General features: G+C 36.8%; 1 protein-coding gene across 1 annotated transcript in view; it reads right to left on the minus strand.

Annotated features, from left to right (window-relative positions):
- Window positions 1-19,517: 19,517 nt before the first annotated feature.
- The window catches only part of GABRG2 (gamma-aminobutyric acid type A receptor subunit gamma2), a 67,389-nt gene continuing 66,537 nt past the window's right edge, over window positions 19,518-20,369 (minus strand). The window contains exon 10 of the mRNA XM_003210277.5: window positions 19,518-20,312. Coding sequence (XP_003210325.1) covers window positions 20,037-20,312 — 276 coding nt within the window. The 3' untranslated portion in view covers window positions 19,518-20,036. The remainder of the gene's footprint in view (window positions 20,313-20,369) is intronic.

Here is a 20,369-nt window from a genome sequence, read left to right on the forward strand (position 1 = left end):
GCCTACGTGGGTTTGAGACTAAATAAATTACCATCACACTAACAGGAAAAAAAGGCTGAAGGATGTGAAAGAATAGATTGAAAAGATATTTATTCTAATCATGATATGGCTTTTAACATACAAACTGTCTTATGCTACTCTGCATTGCTAAAATCAGCACTTTGTTATTTCTGCTAGTACTGTTCCCATTTAAACAGGAGATTCCTAGCAGGAAAATGTCTTTAGGCAATTTTAGTCCCACGTCATGAGTAGGAGTTTTAGTATGACTGGGGAATCAGTTTGGTTGGCTTCCCAAATATATTGTATGTATTCTAATAACTAACAACTAAAGGCACACCAGATAGTATATAGACTAGTATTAATTGCTACTTTCTAGAATCATAGATACATTTGAGTTGGAAGAGACCTTTAAAGATCATCTAGTCCAACTCTCCTGCAATGAACAGGGACATCTACAGCTCAGTGAGGTGCTCAGAGCCCTGTCCAGCCTCACCTTGAATGTCTTCAGGGATGGGTCATCCACCATCTCTCTGAGCAACCTGTGCCAATGCCTCACTACCCTTATTGTAAAAAAAAGTCTTCCTTATGTCCAATCTAAATCTCCCCTCTTTTAGTTTGAAACTATTTCCCTTTTTCCTATCACAACAGACCCTACTAAAGAGTTTGTCCCCTTCCTTCTTATACTCCCCTTTATATATTGAAAGGCTGCTATTAGGTTTCCCTGGAGCTTTCTCTTGCTCAGGCTGCACAGCTCCAGTTGTCTCAACCATAGGTGAGATGCTCCATCATTTAGATCCTTTTTGTGGCCCTCTTCTGAATGTGCTGTAAGAGACCCATATCTCTCCTGTGCTGAGGACTTAATATCTGATGCAGTACTCCAGTTAAGATCTCACCAGTGCAGAGCAGAGGGGCAGGGTCACCTCCCTCAATCTGCAGGGCAGGATACGGTTTAATTTCTGGGCTATGGAGGCACACTGATGGCTCATGTCCAGCTTACCATCCACCAGTACCTCTAGGTCCTTTTCAGCAATGTAGTGCTTCATCCTTAAATCCTTCAATTTGTATCGATAGCAGGGTTTGCCATAATCTATGTGCAACACTTGGATTATATGGTAGAGATGAGTTAGTAAATTCTGAAGGCAGTGACTGTGCTGGCATTAGCAACTGGGAGTTTGCCTCAATACTGCCTGTTTCACTGTTACCTTACATTACTAGAGGATGCCCAGAACTTTGCTCCAACATTTAAGTACAGTTCCTACAAGGCAGCTCAGAAAATGTTCCCTGCTAGTCCTCCCAGAAGGATAGTTAAACACCTAGAGGCAAACCATTGGATTTTAGCCATTTTGTGTTTTTTAATAAGAACTGAGAACTTCACTTGAAAGAGGAGAAACCCAGATGTGTTTACTGATATTTTGAATATTTGACTATTATTTACTGCTGTTTGTTTGTTTTTATTTCATTAACTTTTCCCTAATGTTCAAGATAAGAGAAGTACCTAGCTGTCTTAGTTCAAGCTGGGGTGGAATTGTTTTCTTCAGAGTGTCTGGTGTGATTCTATGTTTTTTGTTCTAGGAGAAAAAGTATTGATAACACACCTATGTTAATATTTGCTACTAAGCAAAGCTATATAGAGCCAAGGCCATTTATGGTGAAGTGCCTGAGGGCATAGAGATGTATAGAATTTGGACAGCTGACTTAAAAAGGCCTTAGGGATATTGCATAGTATATGGCATCAAGCAAAAGGAGTTTTGAAGGAGGTGAGAGTTCATCTCACTCGCACCTGCTGGGCATCAGTCAGGGAGTGGTAAGCAATTCCTTGTGCATCACTTGCTATATGCATTTATACATACATGTAGTCATAAGTATTTTCCTTTCCCTTTTCTCTACCTCGGAAAATATTTTTATCTCAACTCGTGATTGACTTTGTTTTTTCAGTTTTCTCCCCCATCTCACCAGGAAGGGGGGGAGTGAGCGAATGGCTGAGCCACCCACCAGGTTAAACTCCCACACTGGTGTATACTCATTAAATTTAAATGCTGCAAGTCCACAGAAATGCATTTGCAATTGAAATGTAATTTGTAGCAAACAGAATATTCTCACTTTAAGCAGTATTGGTTATTTATATGAAGCAGCTAATCAGAAACATTAAAAAAAGAAATGGCGTTGCATAACTTTATCAATACTTCATATATTTTAAACATGAAATACTTGTTACAAGCTACTCCAAGTGAGATTCACAGACTCGGAGTTGTTTGCTGAGGGAAGGGATTGAACGTTTCAATTGATAATCACAGGCAATTTGAAGATTAAAAGAGGAAAAATAACAATCTGTATACTGGAGCAAGTACACATCAGCATTCAGGAAAATGATTAATAATTTGCAAACTAAAAATTATGAAAACACATATTTGTTCTAGCAAGATATATTTTGGATGAAGACAGAGATGGTTTAAAAGGAAACTATTCTTACTCTTGAAGGCGCTCTTCATCTGAAATGGGTAGAGATATTTCTGAGGCAATAGGACTGAAGATGCTTAGGCTTTCTTCCTGAATTGTCTGTTGCCAGTAAGTGATTTCTAGTGTGAGCATAACTACTTTCAAATTGGCAGCTACAGCTGTCTGTCGATATACTGTACCAGCCATGGTCATCTTGGAACTATGTGGGAAGATGTATGGGTGGGCTAGCAAAAAGTTATCTTTTATGATAATGCGATGTAACAGCCTGCGAAATGCCTTTCTGTAGTATGTCTGGATTGAAAGCAAGCCAGACACATCAAAGGAACTAAATCCCTGACAAGGGGGTTGAAAAATAGGTCTTGGGCATACAGAGAAACAAGAACCTAACAAACATAGAAGGAAATGAAATTCTAATGGAAAACATCCGGAAAAATAATGCTTTGAGAATGGACACCTCTTTCTAGAATTCAGTTACTGCTTTAGTGAATGCTTTCTCTGAGAGGGGTTTTCAGAAATGTTATTTTCTGTCATCAGTTCCTCCTACACAGCTGCCACTTTCTGCTTTATTTCTGTTTTTAATGAATCTCTTTGAAAATACCTTTTGAGAATTAGACTGGCTTGTATAGTTTGTCACCTTCAGGAGAATAAAATCCTTTCATGTATAAGGAAAAGTAATAAAGGATGAAAGCTTGGAGTTTGGAAGCTGGTATCTTTCTCTTATTTGCTGTTTTAAGAGACTTCAAAAACAGAGCTGACATAAATGGGCAAGAAAGTTGGTAAGGAGAGATCCAGGAGCAGCAACTGACAGTTTTTGTGATTTTAGCTATAGTAAAATCATCTGAGTTTTGGCCAAGAAATTGAATTTGTTATCTTCTTTTTAGTCACGCCACAGTTGTTCTTGGTTTTGTTTTCATGGCTGTGAGAGCAGAAAGTAGGAAGTGATGCTTGAATTGAAAGTACCTAAATGGGAGAAGTGAAATGAGGGAGATTTCTAAAGTATGCCTCCGTTCTCAAAATTAAATGTTATGAAATATATATTCCATAAGACTTGGTTTCAAATCTCAGTTTTATTTAGCTGTACTAGTTCTTCGAAAATGAATGAAAAGAGACCTTGGAAAGCAAATCAGAGAACTGACTTGCTACATTTTTTGCAGTAGTTCTGACTTCATAGAAGCAAACAAGAAAACTGTGTCTTTATTAATCCAATATATTTTGTTGAGCTACTATTTACACCTACCTTCTCTTCTCAGTGATGTGTATTTGTTGATGTATTTGTGCTTTTGTGTAAGGACATGGTACTTAATTAAGGCAATATAATGCAAAAATAATTTTCTGGAGTTATAAACTTTTTTTCTATATTCTCAGTACTTCCATTCATCTCCTGTCCCCAACGCATATTCCGTTCTTTTCAATTTACATCTATTCCACTGTAAAGTAATAGAGGCAACTTTCCAAAAGTCTTTTAGATTTTTTTTGGCAGTGCTTATTAGTGATGATTTTTCCATCAGGTCCCTTTTGTCTGTCTTGCATCAGCAATCATTTTTAGCACCTGACTATTACTGGGCACTTGGCCTAAAACTTCTTCTGGTTGTTTTCAGTGACCTGAATTTCAAAACCTGAAGGCAGTTGAAGCTGTGGTGCTCAGCAGCTATGGAAAACGAAGACAAAATTAGCTAGCGTGAATATAGTCTAGTTAGGCTTTCATCTGCAAAAAGAATTTCGTTTCCAAAAACACTGCAGTAACTTGCCTTTCTTACCAAGCTCTATTTTGTAGTGCGTACAAGGCACCAGCAGACCTGTCAATACTCTTCTGCTCTTTCGAGGTTTCTGGCGGTCTAGTAACTTGTGATATTATGCCCTCTCTAATAGATTCATGCACAGTTAATTACAAAGGGCTGTTTTCCTTGACCACAGCCAGAATTCAAAGCTTTTCTCTGCTCCCAAAAGATGAGGGCTGTGCGGTTTGCTGCTCATCCATACTGCAGATGGTAGCAGTGCCAATTTCTATAGAACCAATTTACAAAAACCCTGATGTGGAGGATCAGTCCTTTGAAATTAAAGGTTAACTAAAGATCTCATGCTTTTGAATTCTACTTTTCCTAGCAACAGTGCTGATTTAGTTTCATTGAGAATTCAGATAATGCCAACTTGCCAGCAGCAACATATGCCATGTATCTCCATTATCTTTCAAAAGTCTAAGATCCAGATTCTGCAATCTGACTAAAGCTATTTTATTCACACTGTGTAGGACAACTTAGAGCAGGAGGAGATTACTGTAGAGACTTGGTTTGCATTAGCAAAACTTTGTCTGTAGTAATAACTATGGAGAGAGTATAGTTAGGACCATCTTTAAGTATAATTTTTGGCTTGAAAATGGGGAAGAAAAAAGCACAATAAATTTGAGTTCAGCTGTATTTACTTAATATTTAGGAGAGAGGAGACACTGAGCAGGATATTCTCTATGATTTGATGCTTCTTTAAACAAACTTGGTTCACTGAAGCCGAGTCACCTAGCAGCAGTATAATTGTTGGTTAAGTTTCCAGAAATAAGTCACTAAGAGAAATAGAATAGACTCTCAATTCACTTTCGGGTATTGAGAGTATGGTGGCACAGCTGAGAAATCTATTTCCCTCTAGAATTCTTGGGAAGATTTTGCTCTGACACAAACAGAAATCAGAGGAAGTTTCTAAGCTCTGAGTTTTGGTAAAAGTTATAACCTCAGCCTCAGTCTGAAGAGGAGTGGAGGGCATCTGTCTCTTGCTGCATTTCCGCTTACCTGCTGAGATTTTATCACCATTGTACTGGGAAGACTCAACTGTTCATATAAGAATTTTCATTCTTTACAGCAAGACACATTAGGCTATTAACAGAGACTAAGTCAGTGCCTGTTTACTGTGTGATGGTTCAACGGTTACTTCATAAACAGCTGAAAAGTCTCTGCAGGGAGAAAATGAACTTTTCAGAGGTAGATGTGAAACAAAGCCAGGGAGAGGATTCCCAAAGCTTCTCACTGAAGTGAAGACCCATGAAGTGTAGTGAAAACCCATGAGTAACTTCCTGGTCTTGGTGTAAGTCAGTGCTGCTGCTGTGAGTCTGTGAGTTATGAATTTTCAGTAAATCCATTATCTTGAACTAGTCCATTCTGAATCAGTCCCTAATATTTCTGGTTTTTTTTTTTTATCAGTTTAATTGAAGTTTATCAGACTCTTAAGAGTGGAATGTATTCAAGTGAACCCGTGAATATCAGATGCCTTTCATTAATAAGTTTTGGTTACCAAATTCTTCAAGGAAAAAAAAAAAAATAACAAGGTGTCTTATTGTTCTGGTTTAAGGAAGCTAAAAACATTACATAAAGAATAAATGAGCATTCTCATGTGGAGTACTGCATCCAGATGTGGAGTCCTCAGCACAGGAGAAACTTGGACTGGTTAGAGCACATCCAGAAGAGGGCCACAAAAATCTGAAATGGAAAGTATGATAAAATGTAATACAGAGATGGTTTGTATTTAACTTAACCTAGTTTTCATGCTCCCTTTTTTCACGCAGCGTGTGCTGGCCTTAATGATATCTCCCTCCTTTTCAGATTAGCAATTAATTCAGTTAGACATCTGACATGCCTTTAAAATCAACTTGACAATATAAAAGAAGGCATTTTTCTTCAACTACGTTCTGCTGTTTGATTCTTGAATAATGTAATGTAATCAACTGACCGTCTTCATTTCTCTGTCATAATAGCTGAAGGAGACACAGTCTTGGACCAGTTAAATAATGGGGCTATACTGTCTACAGTAACCTTTCCAGAAAAAGGAAACCTGCATCTCATGAATATGCCTTAATATTTAGTGGGGAAAAACAATTTCTAAACCTTCTCAGTTTTAATTAGGATATTGTATCCCTCAGACCCTCTCATATACTGGTTCTCCATAATCACTTTTGCAAGTCTGACTTGGTTTGTGTGAACGTTGATTAAATAAAAATTTGATACAATACTAAGACTTGAGTAATCAAAGCAAGACTTTAGCAAGTGGGAATAGCTTGCAAAGGTCAGATCGCATAATCAGGAACAGAATTGGTAAAAGGACTGAATGCTTGAACAACCCACAGGTTGAAATCCAGAGCTTGATAGCTTAAATAGCCTAAATAAAAAAAAAATAAATATATATATATATTTATTGAATTTAGTTTCTTAAGAGTTCAAAGCAAGAAATTACACAGAGAGAATGTGAAGTTAATCAAGGAAGTTAGAGAAGTGAAACAGTGAGCAGAATGTTTCCTGATGCATGAATACACACTGAGGATATTTTAGTATGAGTTTGCTGCTAGAACAACTGGGTAGTGAAAACTAATACAGTAGTTAGGAACCGTTTGTAAATTATTTTATCAATTTACATTTACTATTGAAAAGAATGTCATTTAGATGCATCATTAAATCTTTAAATATAACCCAATATCTGAAAACTGTTAATAATAATAATATATTTCCTTGGGAACTTGTATGTTTAAATGACTTAAAGTTTCATCTCCTAACGGCTACCACAATTGGAGACTGAAAAAGGAGAATCAGCTAAGGAGCAAACTACTGATCCTCCAATCTGAGAAGTTAGAAAAAGATTTGCAAATTTCTGTTTTCCTAGCAATAGAGCATAACAACAGTTATGACCTGCTGACAGATTGTTCAACGCATAGCATCTAAAAACAGATGTGTTTGCAATGTTATAAACTGATGTTAAAGCTTCAGGGAGTTGCAGATGTAAAAGAAGAGAGAGATGCAAAAGCAAAAATGTAGTATGAACTTGGAGTCTTTGAAACTAAGAGCACCAAAATGGTGCTTTGCATTTCTGCAAGAGGAAACAGTGATTGAGATAGAGATGGATGAGGTTAGGTTGCCTCCCAGTTGCAGGAGGCTGTCACCCCCAAAAGGATGCATTCCATAGTGCAACATTTTTTTTCATAACTCAAAGAAAAAGGAGTTAACATTCCATCCAGTGTCAGGCAAAGTCTGAGATGTTTTGATAACAGAGAGCCATGGTTCCGAAAAGACCAAAAGCAATGATCTTGTCACTTCTCAATAGTCTTATCGGTACTGTGAAATGGAGAAGGAACTACCCACATGTGTAATTTGGAAAACAAACAAATTGTTAGAGAGAAATAGAAAATGGTGTCTTGAGACAGATCACTGCTTGTACTGTGTAGCTGTAATATGCAACTGAAAAAGTTCCACTGCATCTTTTGATTTTCAAGATGATTTCATGTAGAAAGCAGATCAGGAATTCTGGCTGGTGGTCTGTTTTCTGCTATTAGTGAGACAATGTGACTCCATTCTCAGTCATGGTCTCAGCAGTACACGTGACGCTGGCGTACGCTATCAGCAGGGTTTCCATCCAGTCTGACAAAATGCTGTTGTGGTCCAGTTTGTGTGAGAGCTGTTCATTGAGGTGAAAGGCTCCCGACTACACTGCATTTAAAATTCTTTTTGCCCGGATTTGGCAGGTTCAGACACTGGGAGTCCTAGTGCACTTTTGTCCATGAGAAAGTTCTGTTTACTTTTTTATCCCATCCCATGCCTGTTATTATGCCTCTGTGTGACTTTAAGATACCAAGAAAAGGGGAATTAACTCACACTGCCAAATCAATATAATTGTGAATAATTTTAGGGTTGTTCTGTGTCCTTCTTTACTCCAGGAGTAGTCCTGGGGGGAAATCACAAGAGTTGCAGTAACTGTTAAAAACTGCTCATTTATTTGGGAGAATTTGCAGAAAATATTAATTACTATTTTGTAACGCATGACGAGATTTGTCACTCTTTTTAATTAAACCGAAAACTTCCACATTTGAACAATATGCTGCTTTACTCGCTTGCTTGATAGCATACTCTTTTTGCTTTTTTCAATTATTTCTACTTCTTATGTAGGAGCCCTCTTAACACTTTCACTTTGCTCTCTCGAAGCAATTTGTTGTTTTTCACAGTTTGATCTTCACTGACAGTTTCTTTGCTGTGTTTTCTGTGCATAAAGAGCAAAACATACATTTCATTCTCAGTGACTTTCATTCTAGATTAGGAAAACTAAAATACAAAGTGAGAACAAATAAAATCTTCATGAGAGAAAGAGTGAAGAATCTGTAAGATCTGCAGTTTAAAACCCTCTGTAAAGCCTTTCATCTTTAATCTTCTTATAATGCTGTCACTGGCTGACAGGCAGGTAGAGAGATTTTTCATTTTCTGGCGTAGAAAGACAGATTTGTGATTAAGGCATAGATTGAGTCTCAAAGGATTCTAGTTCAGTTTACATCTTTTGGTATAAACTTTGTATGTGTGTCACTTCAGACTTCACATCGTCTTTTCCTCTCCTGTGTAATATGGGGATAATAGCGTACCTCAGTCTATTTAGATCTGTAATCAGCAAAATACCTTTGTACTGGAAGAGCAAACTTTGCTATAATCTGAAATTTAGGCCTGGTTGGTGTTGCACAATAGCTCCATTTCAGGGTAGCAATTGTGCATGTGCTAATAATCCTAATAATCCCTTCAGAACGTGTGGCTGTGGGCATACTCGTTGTAGGTCTCTTCTCTCACCTGAAGTGATGAAGTATTTCTGAAGGAAATAAAATGTGCCAAATATGTCTATTAGCAATATGAAATCTAGAAAGCATGATGTAAACATTGAGCAGACTTCAGCAATGTAAAAAGGATGAGGATATGTTTATATTTCAACATGTAGATTTCTCTGATCTGTAAGCATAAATGAAGATTCATCTTTTTGATGCTGCACAGACAGCAACGGCTATTTCAAGGGCAATATCAGTAGCACATAAATGCAGGTCAACACTTTAAAACACTCCCATTGGAAGCTATTATTTTTTCACTCGTGATATCTTACATAAAGGCAATTTATTTTATGCCATTCACATTTAGTTGTGGATTTATATCTCATCTGACTTTTATCTTGTTAAACTCACAATGAAACCAGATTCTTTTTCAGCTGGGCATTTATCTCTTGCTTAATTTTAACCTATTTTTCTTTTTTGTATATTGGAAGTATACAAAAAATAAAAAAGAAGTGCTTTGGAAAACAATGCAGGAACTCTAATGGTATTCAGTCTTCTGTACTTAGAGCATCAATCAAGTGAAGAGTTCTGTGCTAGTGAATGAGTGAACCTGTGATTGTTCTACAAATATATATATATTTTTTTCTCCCAGCTGATGAAAGTAGGATGATGGTTTTTGTTGTACTTTAAGCAATCTTAAACGACTGTTTGAAAGCCATCTGGTATTACCTGCTGACAGTTTTAATACCTGTAGGAAAGGAGAACGGTGTGTCAAGCTGACTTGCCTTTACTCAGAGTCTGTGAAATATGCTCAGGAGGAAAAGAATCAACCAAATGAATGGAAAAAGAGAATTAAGAAGAGGCTTGAACAAATGGCCATTACATTTATCACTGTCCCCAGGAGCATCACCATCAGAAATGTTCTTGATAGGAAGAATTGCATGGCAATACAAACCAATTTGCCCACTTTTTACTTGCAGATTGGGGAGCCTATACAAAAATATAGAAGGAAAGCTCTGCACAGGTGCACAAAATTGCTGCAATTGCTCTGTCTCCCTGATTCTTTTGTCCTGTCCTCGAAGGGTAGAACTAAATCATTATACTTTTGTGCAAAAAGCTTTTAGCCATGCATTTTCAGTTCACCACGGACTCAATGTGAAACTCAAACATAAAATGAGCAAACTCAGATTATAAGTGTATCTTGCAGATCAGCTGGAGAGTATGCATTCTTGGTTTATATTGTAGCAAACCTAATTTCTCTGAAGATAACCCATACAAAGCAAATCAACATACAGTTTATAATACTAGCCAAGTGTGATTACTCCAAGGAGGATTCAGTTTTAAGATATTGTTTCTTGAAACAGAGAAAATCTTAACATTTTAGATTTAAAAGAGATGGAATAATGCAGTGTAACTTTGCCCTGAACCTGCAAAAAACGGAAGAATCCCTTGAGACAAATAAGACTGCTGCTCTCTTAAGGTGACATTCAAAGTGTTTTCCTCCTTAATGGGGTTAGACAGATTGCTAGACAGTTTGAAAATGCAAAGCAGTGTTTCACCTACTCTCAGAACATATCCAGGTAGCCTGATATTTCCCAAATAATTTTTGGGTAATGTTTATAAATAATCAATAAAACTGAAGATTACTTAGAAAGATGCTATACCTAAATGGCACTTTTTAATACTGTTAACTCGTACAACACTTTGCAGGTATGAGTGAGACAAGAAAAAATGAATATTGTTGCCTTTTTATGCGTATTTATATTGAGTTTTATAAAAAGAAGTGTGGCTGTCTACATGTGTCTGTGAGGTTTGGATAGTCAGTAAAATCCACGACAAAATGCAGAAGGTCACAACAGATGTTTCTGTAGTTCTGGGGTCAGTTTTGGCTAACAGTGGTTACAGTGTTCTCATTCAGTTGTGTCCTGCATGCTGAACCTCACTAGCAATTTATCTGGTACACCATAGATCATATAGATGGGCATGTGAGATGTTGGGCTAATTAAAAAAAAATGAATAGATTCTTTATTAAAGATCATTTCTTTGTCTGTTCTCCCGTATACAGGAAGTAAATTTTCTTACCATGAGATTATTATCTTGATAATTAATAACTTATTATTTACAGTGTTTTGTAGAGAGGATCGATGGTTGTTTCTGAACAAGATAAAACTAAATAAAATTATAGATAGAGCAAACTACAGGTACTAAGTTACTTTCAGATGGCAATGTATTAATTGATACTTGTAATATATTTGAGATTACATTTATATTACAAGTCTGATTCCTTGCAAGGAAAAGAACATGAAGTTTTTCAAGGATCCTAAGCCTTAAAAAATGTAGCTAGTGACTTTTTCAACTTGCAGTTTCCGTTATTTTACTGTATTTTCAGTCATACTTCTTTCTGCCAGCTTTCCTTTAATTTCCTTTGAAGCCACAGAATTGTAGGAGTTGGAAGGGACCTCTGCAGATCATTGAGTCCAACCTTTGGTTGGACTTTTTAGTCTTTTTCTTAACAACAATAATAATAAGGAGCGAAGTCTGTATTTCATTTATTTTAAAAACATATTGTTTCTCATAAGTGTTAAGCACCTTTAGAAATTCACTGTTGCTACCTTTTAACAAAAAAAAAAAATCATTTTGTTCTTCTGATACAACTCGCATGATTTTTGTTTAGCATTTTGATCAATGCTTTGCCTGCTACCTTTGCATTAAACAAAGCTATAAAAGTTAGTAAGATTTTTGTTACTAAAATTGAAAACTGGAACCCTTTCATTCTGTTCTAAAATGGTATTTGAGCACATGCTCTAGGTAACATCAGAATGTCGATCCATTTATTAGAACTGTGACAAAATATTCAAGCAGGATAGGATGATTTAAATGTATTAGTTCTCAGAATGATTTAGAAATTAATGTACATCTTGTAGAACTGGTCATAATGGTCTTACCACACTAAGATTCCTTTTTTAAGTTACTAGCTGCTCATTCTCCTAAAATTTTAAGGAGAATGCAGACCAGGAACTAGACTGCAAATTCTTTTATCTTTCTTTATCTAGAAATTTTGATTGACACCTTGAAGTTTTTTTCCATTTTAAAATTTCCTCAAATGCTACTTTCATTTCCGTGATTTATTTTTTTTTTTCTAAAATAGGTGTAAAAAAGGGTTGTTTTTGAAATTCGTTTTCTTCCTTTGCGCTGTGTGTGAAAGGAGAAATCCTCTATGATGTCACATCTACAGAGAGCTTACCTCTCTTGTGCCTGGTGGCCAGGCATGTAAGGTGGAAGGAACAATACTGTAATACTTTGTATTTATTGGGCAAAATCCTCAGAAGAATTTTTTGCAATTATCTGAGCTGTACATGGGATGTGAACTTCCACCTGCTAACAGTCAACACCCACGTATGCATTAACTGCTCACCTCTACAACAGCATTATCATTGGTCTTCCTTGTACAGATAGAAAAAAAATCTCTAGGGGATAAATTATATGCTCACACAATGAGCTTGTTTCCAGCTCATCCCTTAGGAAATTTTACCACAGTATAGCTTATTTAAGGTTTGGGATGAATATTAAGACCTCTCTCAGAAAGGTCAGTGTTTTGCTCTTTAACTCCTCATAAAGGACAAAATCATATACAGTGGGGGGGATTAAGCGATTCTCAAATTTCAGACATATTGAACAGAGCTATCCGCTACATCTTTACTGGGTGGACCTCCTGCGTTTTTGTCAACTTTCAAATAGCTCTCTGAATATGTAGTTACAGAGAAGCTTAGTTATGCTTACAGAAGGCTGCAGCACACTGCAGGTGAGAAGGCTCCATAAAAATTGTGGAAGAAAGTTGTGATTTTGGCTAAAACAGCTTTGCAAACTGTTTGAGAGTTCTGTTCAGTTTTGCTCTCAGATATTTGGGGCTTAGCTTTGTTTCCTTGCACACAAGTGGTAGGGGATGAGGTCGGCCACAGCTGGAAGGAGGAGCTGCCCTACGTTTTCTTTGAAGTGAAAGTCTGAAGGACAAAAATCCCTAAAATGTTATTTTGTTAAAGCATAGGCTAATCTACTAGAACAAGATGACTCTTCAAATAGAATAATTTCTGATCAACTATGGCAGATCATGCAGAGCAGTTTGAAGCAAATCTCTTTGTGCATATTAGGTGTTTGCAAGGTGGTTTCTTCCACACATTTGTACTTTCTACTGTAGAAATTTTCATTAGGTTTGTACTTTGAAATAATGCATTCCACATACAGTTCTATAACAGAAGCTGCCTGTTACCTGTCTGTCCAAATGCTCTGATAGAGCTTCTCTATGGGAGCAGGACCAACAGACATGCTCCTGCCACTCCCTCAACTTTCTAAAAATTCTTAGATTATCTCTATCGTAAATTTGAAATTAAATTATTCTGACAAATCAAAACAAGAGCCTTCCCTCATATCTTTGTATTTTTTTTTTTTTTTTTGCTATAGTATCTTTACAAAATAATTCTTAGAAATAAGGGGAGGAAAGCTCTTCAATAGCTAAATGTCCATCCCTTGAGCTGCTCGTGCAGTATCACTCTGTAAACGTTCTTATTCTGTAGAGCTGATATTTCTTCCCTGTCCCAAGTGTTTAAGCCAAACAACACTGATAATAGAAGACTTAGCGAGCTCCCCTCTCTCAGCTGTCAATGTCCTCTCTCAAGGTGAGCTCTCATTATCTAGTCTATATCTGTGATTCTCTGACACTGAGAGTCTCCAAGAGCTACCAGGGTATGCTCACCTGGTGCACACTGTTCCAAAAAGCACTGCTGGAGACTTCTGAGGGAGCAGCAAAACTACTGGATCCATTGAGGGCAGCCAAAAACTGCTGATGAAGTGTCTCTCAGGTTTGGAAGGAGGTCATGACAGCTGTGTCTGTGTGACCACTGTCTTTGTTTTCCAGAAGTATTAAAGGAGTTAGAGCATCTGGATGTAGAAGGCACCTCCAGGTGCTTGACACTGCAGCAGTGCTGCTGTATGGGGAGAGTACAGCTCTGGTGGGGAGCTTAGGCCACAGCGATGTGCCACCATGGTTTGTAGGCTGTGAAAATGAGTGTATTCTCTGGGCACCAACATTCAGTCTATAAAGTCTTATCACTAGCTGGCATCAGCTCTGCTGAAATCAAGCAAAGTGAAGACAAGCTTGAATTTAGCAGTATGTTTGTCTTACTAACTTCTTAGTATTGAGTATATTAACTGTGTAATTTCACTTTGAGTTTCTTTAAAAGCAATAGTTTGCAAATTACCAGAATTTTTCAGAATTGAAGTAGAATCAGAGAAAAAAAAGCTGGAAGAAGCTGTGAATACAGTGATTTGTGGGACAGAAGAAAGATTCTTCACAGTGAGGGTGATGGAACACTGGAACAGTCTGTACAGAGAGGTTGTGGAGTCTCCTTCTCTGGAGATGTTCAAGACCCAGCTGGATGCCTACCTGTGCAGCCTGGTCTAGGGAGCCTGCTTTGGGAGGGGGTTGGACTCACTCATCTCTGGAGGTCCCTTCCAGCCCCTAGAATTCTGTGATTCTGTGATTGAGAGCTGTCAGAGAAAGCAGGAAAGATATCAAATTCATGTGAGTGTTCTGAGAGGGCAAAAGAAAAATGCTTTTTTTCTGTATAACATCTCACTGTGGCAGTGTGTTTAGGAGCCATAATGTAAATAAGACAAGAATCTCAGAAACAGAAAAAGCAGTGAAATCCGTACAGTTTTATGAGATTATACAATAGGAAAAGCTATCTGGAATTGCTGAAATTGTAAGTTTAATCTTTTGCTTTAAGGCTGAAGGGAAATACTGAAATGAATCTTTTTGTGAGTGACTTAATGTGAAGCTTCTCAAAGCAAAATATTGGAGTCTATAGTTAGGCTTATAGCACATACCTGAAAAATCTAGGGAAAAATAGAAATGTCAGGAATACTTGAAGCTCATCAGAAACAGATTTCATTGTGCTAGTATCACAAGCCATGTGTCTGGTGGGAAGATCAATATTTCTAATATCTTTCATTCTAGTTGAATTAAATTTATACTAATGTTTCTTCATTTCTTATTTTCCCTGTTCTCATTTTGATAATGGATATGAATTTTATGTAAGTCTAAATGAGAAAATCATATCCAGTCTCATCATACTGCGCCTTTTATTTTTCCTATGAGAAAGGCAAACTTTTTTAATGTATTTTTTTTTTTCTGAACTAATTCAACATTCCTCAATGAAATATTCAAAGAGGCTTTCTGATACATAAACAAAGCTTTTAGTTTGTCTGTTATTCAACATCTTTTAAAGGTCATGAACTTTCTTTTTCATATTCAACAGATATATTTTCCATTATGAATCTTGAATTTAAAAAGAAAAATATGCTGATGTGTAAATAGGAATTCCAAATCTTATCATCTGTAGGATTCTTCTGAATAAGTAAGAGAAGTGCACTGGCTTTTAATTTTTAGAAATGGAACAATAGATCTCTCATGAGTTTAATAAGATGATTTACCTGTGAAGTTTTTCATAAGATTTAATTAAATTCTCTTTACAAAGCAATTGAATTTTTTTATGAAAGACAACACTTGCATTTTAAAAAGTCACTTTTTCCCCTGGGCTTTAAGTTTCATCTTGATGGGTCTTTTCTATTTGCATTTTTCTTCCCGTGTTCATACTTGGAAGAATTCAATTTTCCATGTATCCCTCAGCTTATTTTAGAATGGGCATTTTTTTTCTTCCAGTTGCTATGAATAGGCTTCTTTTTTTTCCCTTCGTCCTTACATTGGACATCCTTATTCATTTTTAAATAACATGAACTTTCTCCCATAGCGTCATCAAAATCTGGTTCCTCATCTATGTAGAGAAAGCCTGAACCCAAACCGTGCTCTAGTTGGTTCAGAGACCTGCACCCTCTGTGGTTCTGACGTTGACAATCACTTTCTCCTGTGGATAGTATTGCTTCTTATCTCCTCTTCTTAGCTTGTTGCTTTCAATTGCCTATTTAGTCCATTAATGTATACAATTTTTCCATAATTCAGCAAATTCTTTGTTTTTTCTCTAATTCACTTCTCAGCTGCAGGCAGGGTAAAGCACATTAGCTCAATATTGATTTCAGCTTTTGTCGTTATCATGCTTTAATTTCATTCCTCAACTACCAGCTTCTCTCACAAACTCTGTCTGCTCTAGTCCGCCTTTTCTTCATCAAACCAGAAAAAGTCTATGCTTCTTCTTTTTCCACTCCCAGATTACAGCTCTTCTCTCTTGTGATCCTACAGAACCCAGCCTTAATGTCAAAACAGATCATCTAAAACTGGTTTTTCCCATTCTTTTATTGGTTTTATGTACAGTGATACCAGCTACTGAAACGTATGCAGTTAACAAAGCTTTCTTATTACATTACTCACAACATTCATTTACTTGAGTATTATATAACCATTCCTTTTTTTCTTTACTGATCTATGCTTTTAGACTGGAGGACTTTGGGGCATGGTGGGAAGGAGTTCTAAATATCTAGACTTTCAGTATATGCAAAACTTTTATTACTATAGATGTGCCATTGTAACTGTTACACATAATACATTTGAACAGTCCTTTGAGGCACAGCTCTGGGAGAACATGGTAAGTGAAAAATTACAGCTGTGAGAGGCGCAGAGGCTAAAAGTCTTCAGTATTGGCTATTTAAGTTCTGTTCTCATTTTTCTGATTGCCGAATTTTGATGATAGGAGGTTATATAGAAGTCATGCAAACTTGAGAGATGATATTAATTTTATACATTTATAAGCCTTGAGTGTATTCTCTGTTGATATGCATATTTGACATGACTTCTGGGATAAAAATGTGTTGTCTTGATCAGGACAATACGCATACTTGCAACACAAATAGCAAATAAATAATTGCACTGCTAACATGTACTTGACTGAAATTTAACAACTATCTGAACATCCAGAGACACATACCAGAGCAGCTGTCGCAGTCTGCAGTATGATGAACTTGAACACATTTTAATAAGTGTGATGAGTCAGGAGTGTTTCTTCCCTAAAATGCAGCTGGGAAGGTTAAGTTGTGTGAAATATATATAAATATTATATACATAAATATGTACAAATATATTTACATAGCTAGGTTTCTGAGCAGTTTTCTTCTGAATAACAACCCTCCTCACACCCAAAGAGCATTTTTCTCATTATTTTATTTGCTGTGATGGCAGTCTAACCACAATACAAAAGTCATAGTTTGATTCTAGGCAGTATAGCTAATGCTGTCTCTGTTCTGAGGAACATTGTGCTTCTTGCTCAGTCAGCACTGCATCGTGCACTTCCTCGCTGTAATTACATGTTTCAGCATGAAATGTCTTTTTCAGACTCATGCATCCCCTTTTAGAGGAAATTACAAATCTCCTAAATAAGAGTGGTAGAACCTGAGGTATTTGGTTACAGTTGAGGAAGGGCTTGTTTGCTTTCCTTTCAGTAATGATACATGGTTAGAAAATGTCACTCAAATCCTGAGCTGCAGAGTTGGCTTCTTTTTGTATGCTGTGCTTTATTTCATTGGGGATATTGTGATTTTTGAGCTCAACTGCTGTCCTGCTGGGGGAAAGAGACCTTGCTGCACAAGCAACCTGATCGTTCGATCCTCATTAGTGCCTGCAATTTGGTTGTGCCATTGGCCTTCCATAGGCATGTTCAGCCTGATGGTCAAGCTAGAGTAATGGGTTCTGAACATCTGAATCCTTCATTTCAGTGACCTTGACGGAAAAACAATCTAAGTATGTTAACTGAAATCCACTTGGCCTGAGGGAATTAAAGGTCTGATTTAGGCTGAGACTCATAATGATCTTTATAATGACTATTTGGGAGAAGGGAAAAGATCCAGGTAAAAATTGAATTCATAAATGTTTGACGCCAGCCATTCATTAAATGAAAGCTGCTAACAGGAAGCTGCTAAGTCACTGACCACTGCAGAAAATAATTAGTCAGCGATCTGTCTGGTGGCAGCTGATATGCTTTTCCTTGTGAAAGATGATTGGAATCCATTCAGGGAGTAGAGATACTCTGCTCAAAATAAAGAAGGAAAAGTTCTCTCTCTTTTCATAATGATAATTCTAGCTCAGAGGTTTTTTTGTTTGTTTGTTTGTTTTTAATAGAATAAGGTAATCTTCAAAATGCTTTTCAGGACTTAGTCTCCAACCATGAAAATGTGAATAGGCCATTTGACTGCAAAATGAGACAATGCAGAGGGTTACGAGGATTATTGTCACTTTATATTTAGACAGCTGATGACTCGAACTTCTTAGAGCCGAGTCTGGTCCTTGATGTGTGCTTTTAACAAACTAATGAAAAGAAAACTCTGGAGCTGAGTGCAGCAGTTTTATTGGAAAAAGTCCACAGGTGTGTGCAATTCCTTTATTAAAAGATTTTCAAATACATTGGACAAGAAGCAATTGATGATTGAGTTATTCCTTTTTTTATACATTTTTTTATTTCCAAAACTATACAAACATTGGAAAACTTTCATTTTCCTCCATTTCAGCTATTAGTTAATTCTGTAATGATAATTAAATATCTCCCATTTCAGTCTGCAAACCCACTTTTCAGGAGTTGACATTTTACATCTTTGACAATAAAAAAAAAAAGTCAGTCATATGTACATGTGCTTAAGGTTGCATAATAGAGCATCATTAGGTGCTGAAAACTGGTAAGTGGGTTTCAGGATTCACCCAGGAGGGCTGAAGGTTTTGAATACATATAAACTGCGTACGTATGATTCAGTAGCCAAGACACTCTTTGTTCTCTTCTGTTTTCAAGGATATATATCTGTGTGCTAGCTATGGTTTAAGGGTTTCTTTAGTAAAGGTACTTACGGAGTGAAAAGCAGCACTGGCAACAACTATTGCTGATCAAGGACATGAATGGGCAGAGATCTGTATGCGTATACACAATACAAATATTTCAAAATGAAGTTCTTAAGTAAAAATAATATCTAGAATAAAACCTGTTGGACTGGACTAAAGGACGGGGAAAAGAAAAGAAAAAAAAAAGCCTTGTGTGAATATAATAGTTCAGCATGGGAGAAGAACAATGGAAACACGTGGATTAAATTCAGAAGCTGATCTTGCAATGTATAATTACTGGAAATTCATTTGAAATATAGCAACATTATCGATGGAAAATGAAGGCTACAACTGCAGCAGACGTGTACAGTATACTTTATGAGCTATTATATTGGCCATACAGATTTGTCTACATGTTATTTATTTGAATCCTTAAGGCTTCTCTAATGTCTTACATGAAAGTGCTGTCTGCTTGGATCTTCCATGCATGAGGGAAAGGGGGCATTTTTCAAGGAAAAAAATATGATTTTTATTCACATTTCAATTACAATAGCACAGCCAGAGACACAAAATAAAAGACAATACTTTATGGTACCTTTTGTATCATTTATTTTGGCCCCCAAAAGATGCATGCACTAGACTTTATGTACTACAAGGTATTGAAATATTTACAGCAATTGTACATGTGCTCTTAAAGGGATGGCAAAGGGAAAGGTCTACTTTTATCTGGATGGGAGTAAAAGTTATTTTCCTAGCTTATTTAATACATATTCAAAGTGAGAGATGACTCTTCCAAAAAGAAAAGCCCACAAAGAATAAAGCTATAACATAATTATAGCCAATGTTAACAAACTGTACAGTACTTTACCTGGGAATTCTGCTCTCTGTCACTCCTGTTTTAAATGGCAGCGCCAACTAGTAAGTGATGTTGCCATGCTCCCCTTGCCCTGTCTGCCCTGATTTTCCTTATTCCATCAGGTATAGCTGAATATTACCTGTTTATGAGATTTTTATTTTGAGATATTTTAATATGTTGAATGGACAATTAATTCACAATAACCTGATGGCAATTTTTGGATAAATGATATAATTGGTATTTACTGGGTTATGGCACTAAAGAATTCAGACCACTATAAAGCGCGTCATCAATACTTCAAGTGGAATTTGGAAACCATCTCTCTAAGAAATTCAGTGAGTAAGGCTCATATCACTGATCTCCTGCTTTTAAAGGTAAAGATATGATACCCAGTACACCAAGTTAAACAAACAGAAGGCAGTGGGGAAGAAGATGCGGGCATAGGAGTCCATTTTGGCAATGCGGATATGTATTCTTCCATGCCTCCATGCTCCTGTTCGACAATCCTCAAAGCAGCAAAAAAAACTAGCACAGTCCTTGCCATCGAGACATTCATACCCGTATTCTTCATCCCTTTCTTGGAGGTGTGTAGCATTGTTCATTTGAATAGTAGCTGATCGAGGTCGGATGTCAATTGTGGGTGCCTAGGATGGAATGGCAGAAAAGAAAAAGATGGCAGGAGGGAGACACTCTGTTATTAT

This window comes from Meleagris gallopavo, chromosome 15, assembly GCF_905368555.1.
Source record: "Meleagris gallopavo chromosome 15, MGAL_WU_HG_1.1, whole genome shotgun sequence".
NCBI lineage: Eukaryota > Metazoa > Chordata > Aves > Galliformes > Phasianidae > Meleagris > Meleagris gallopavo.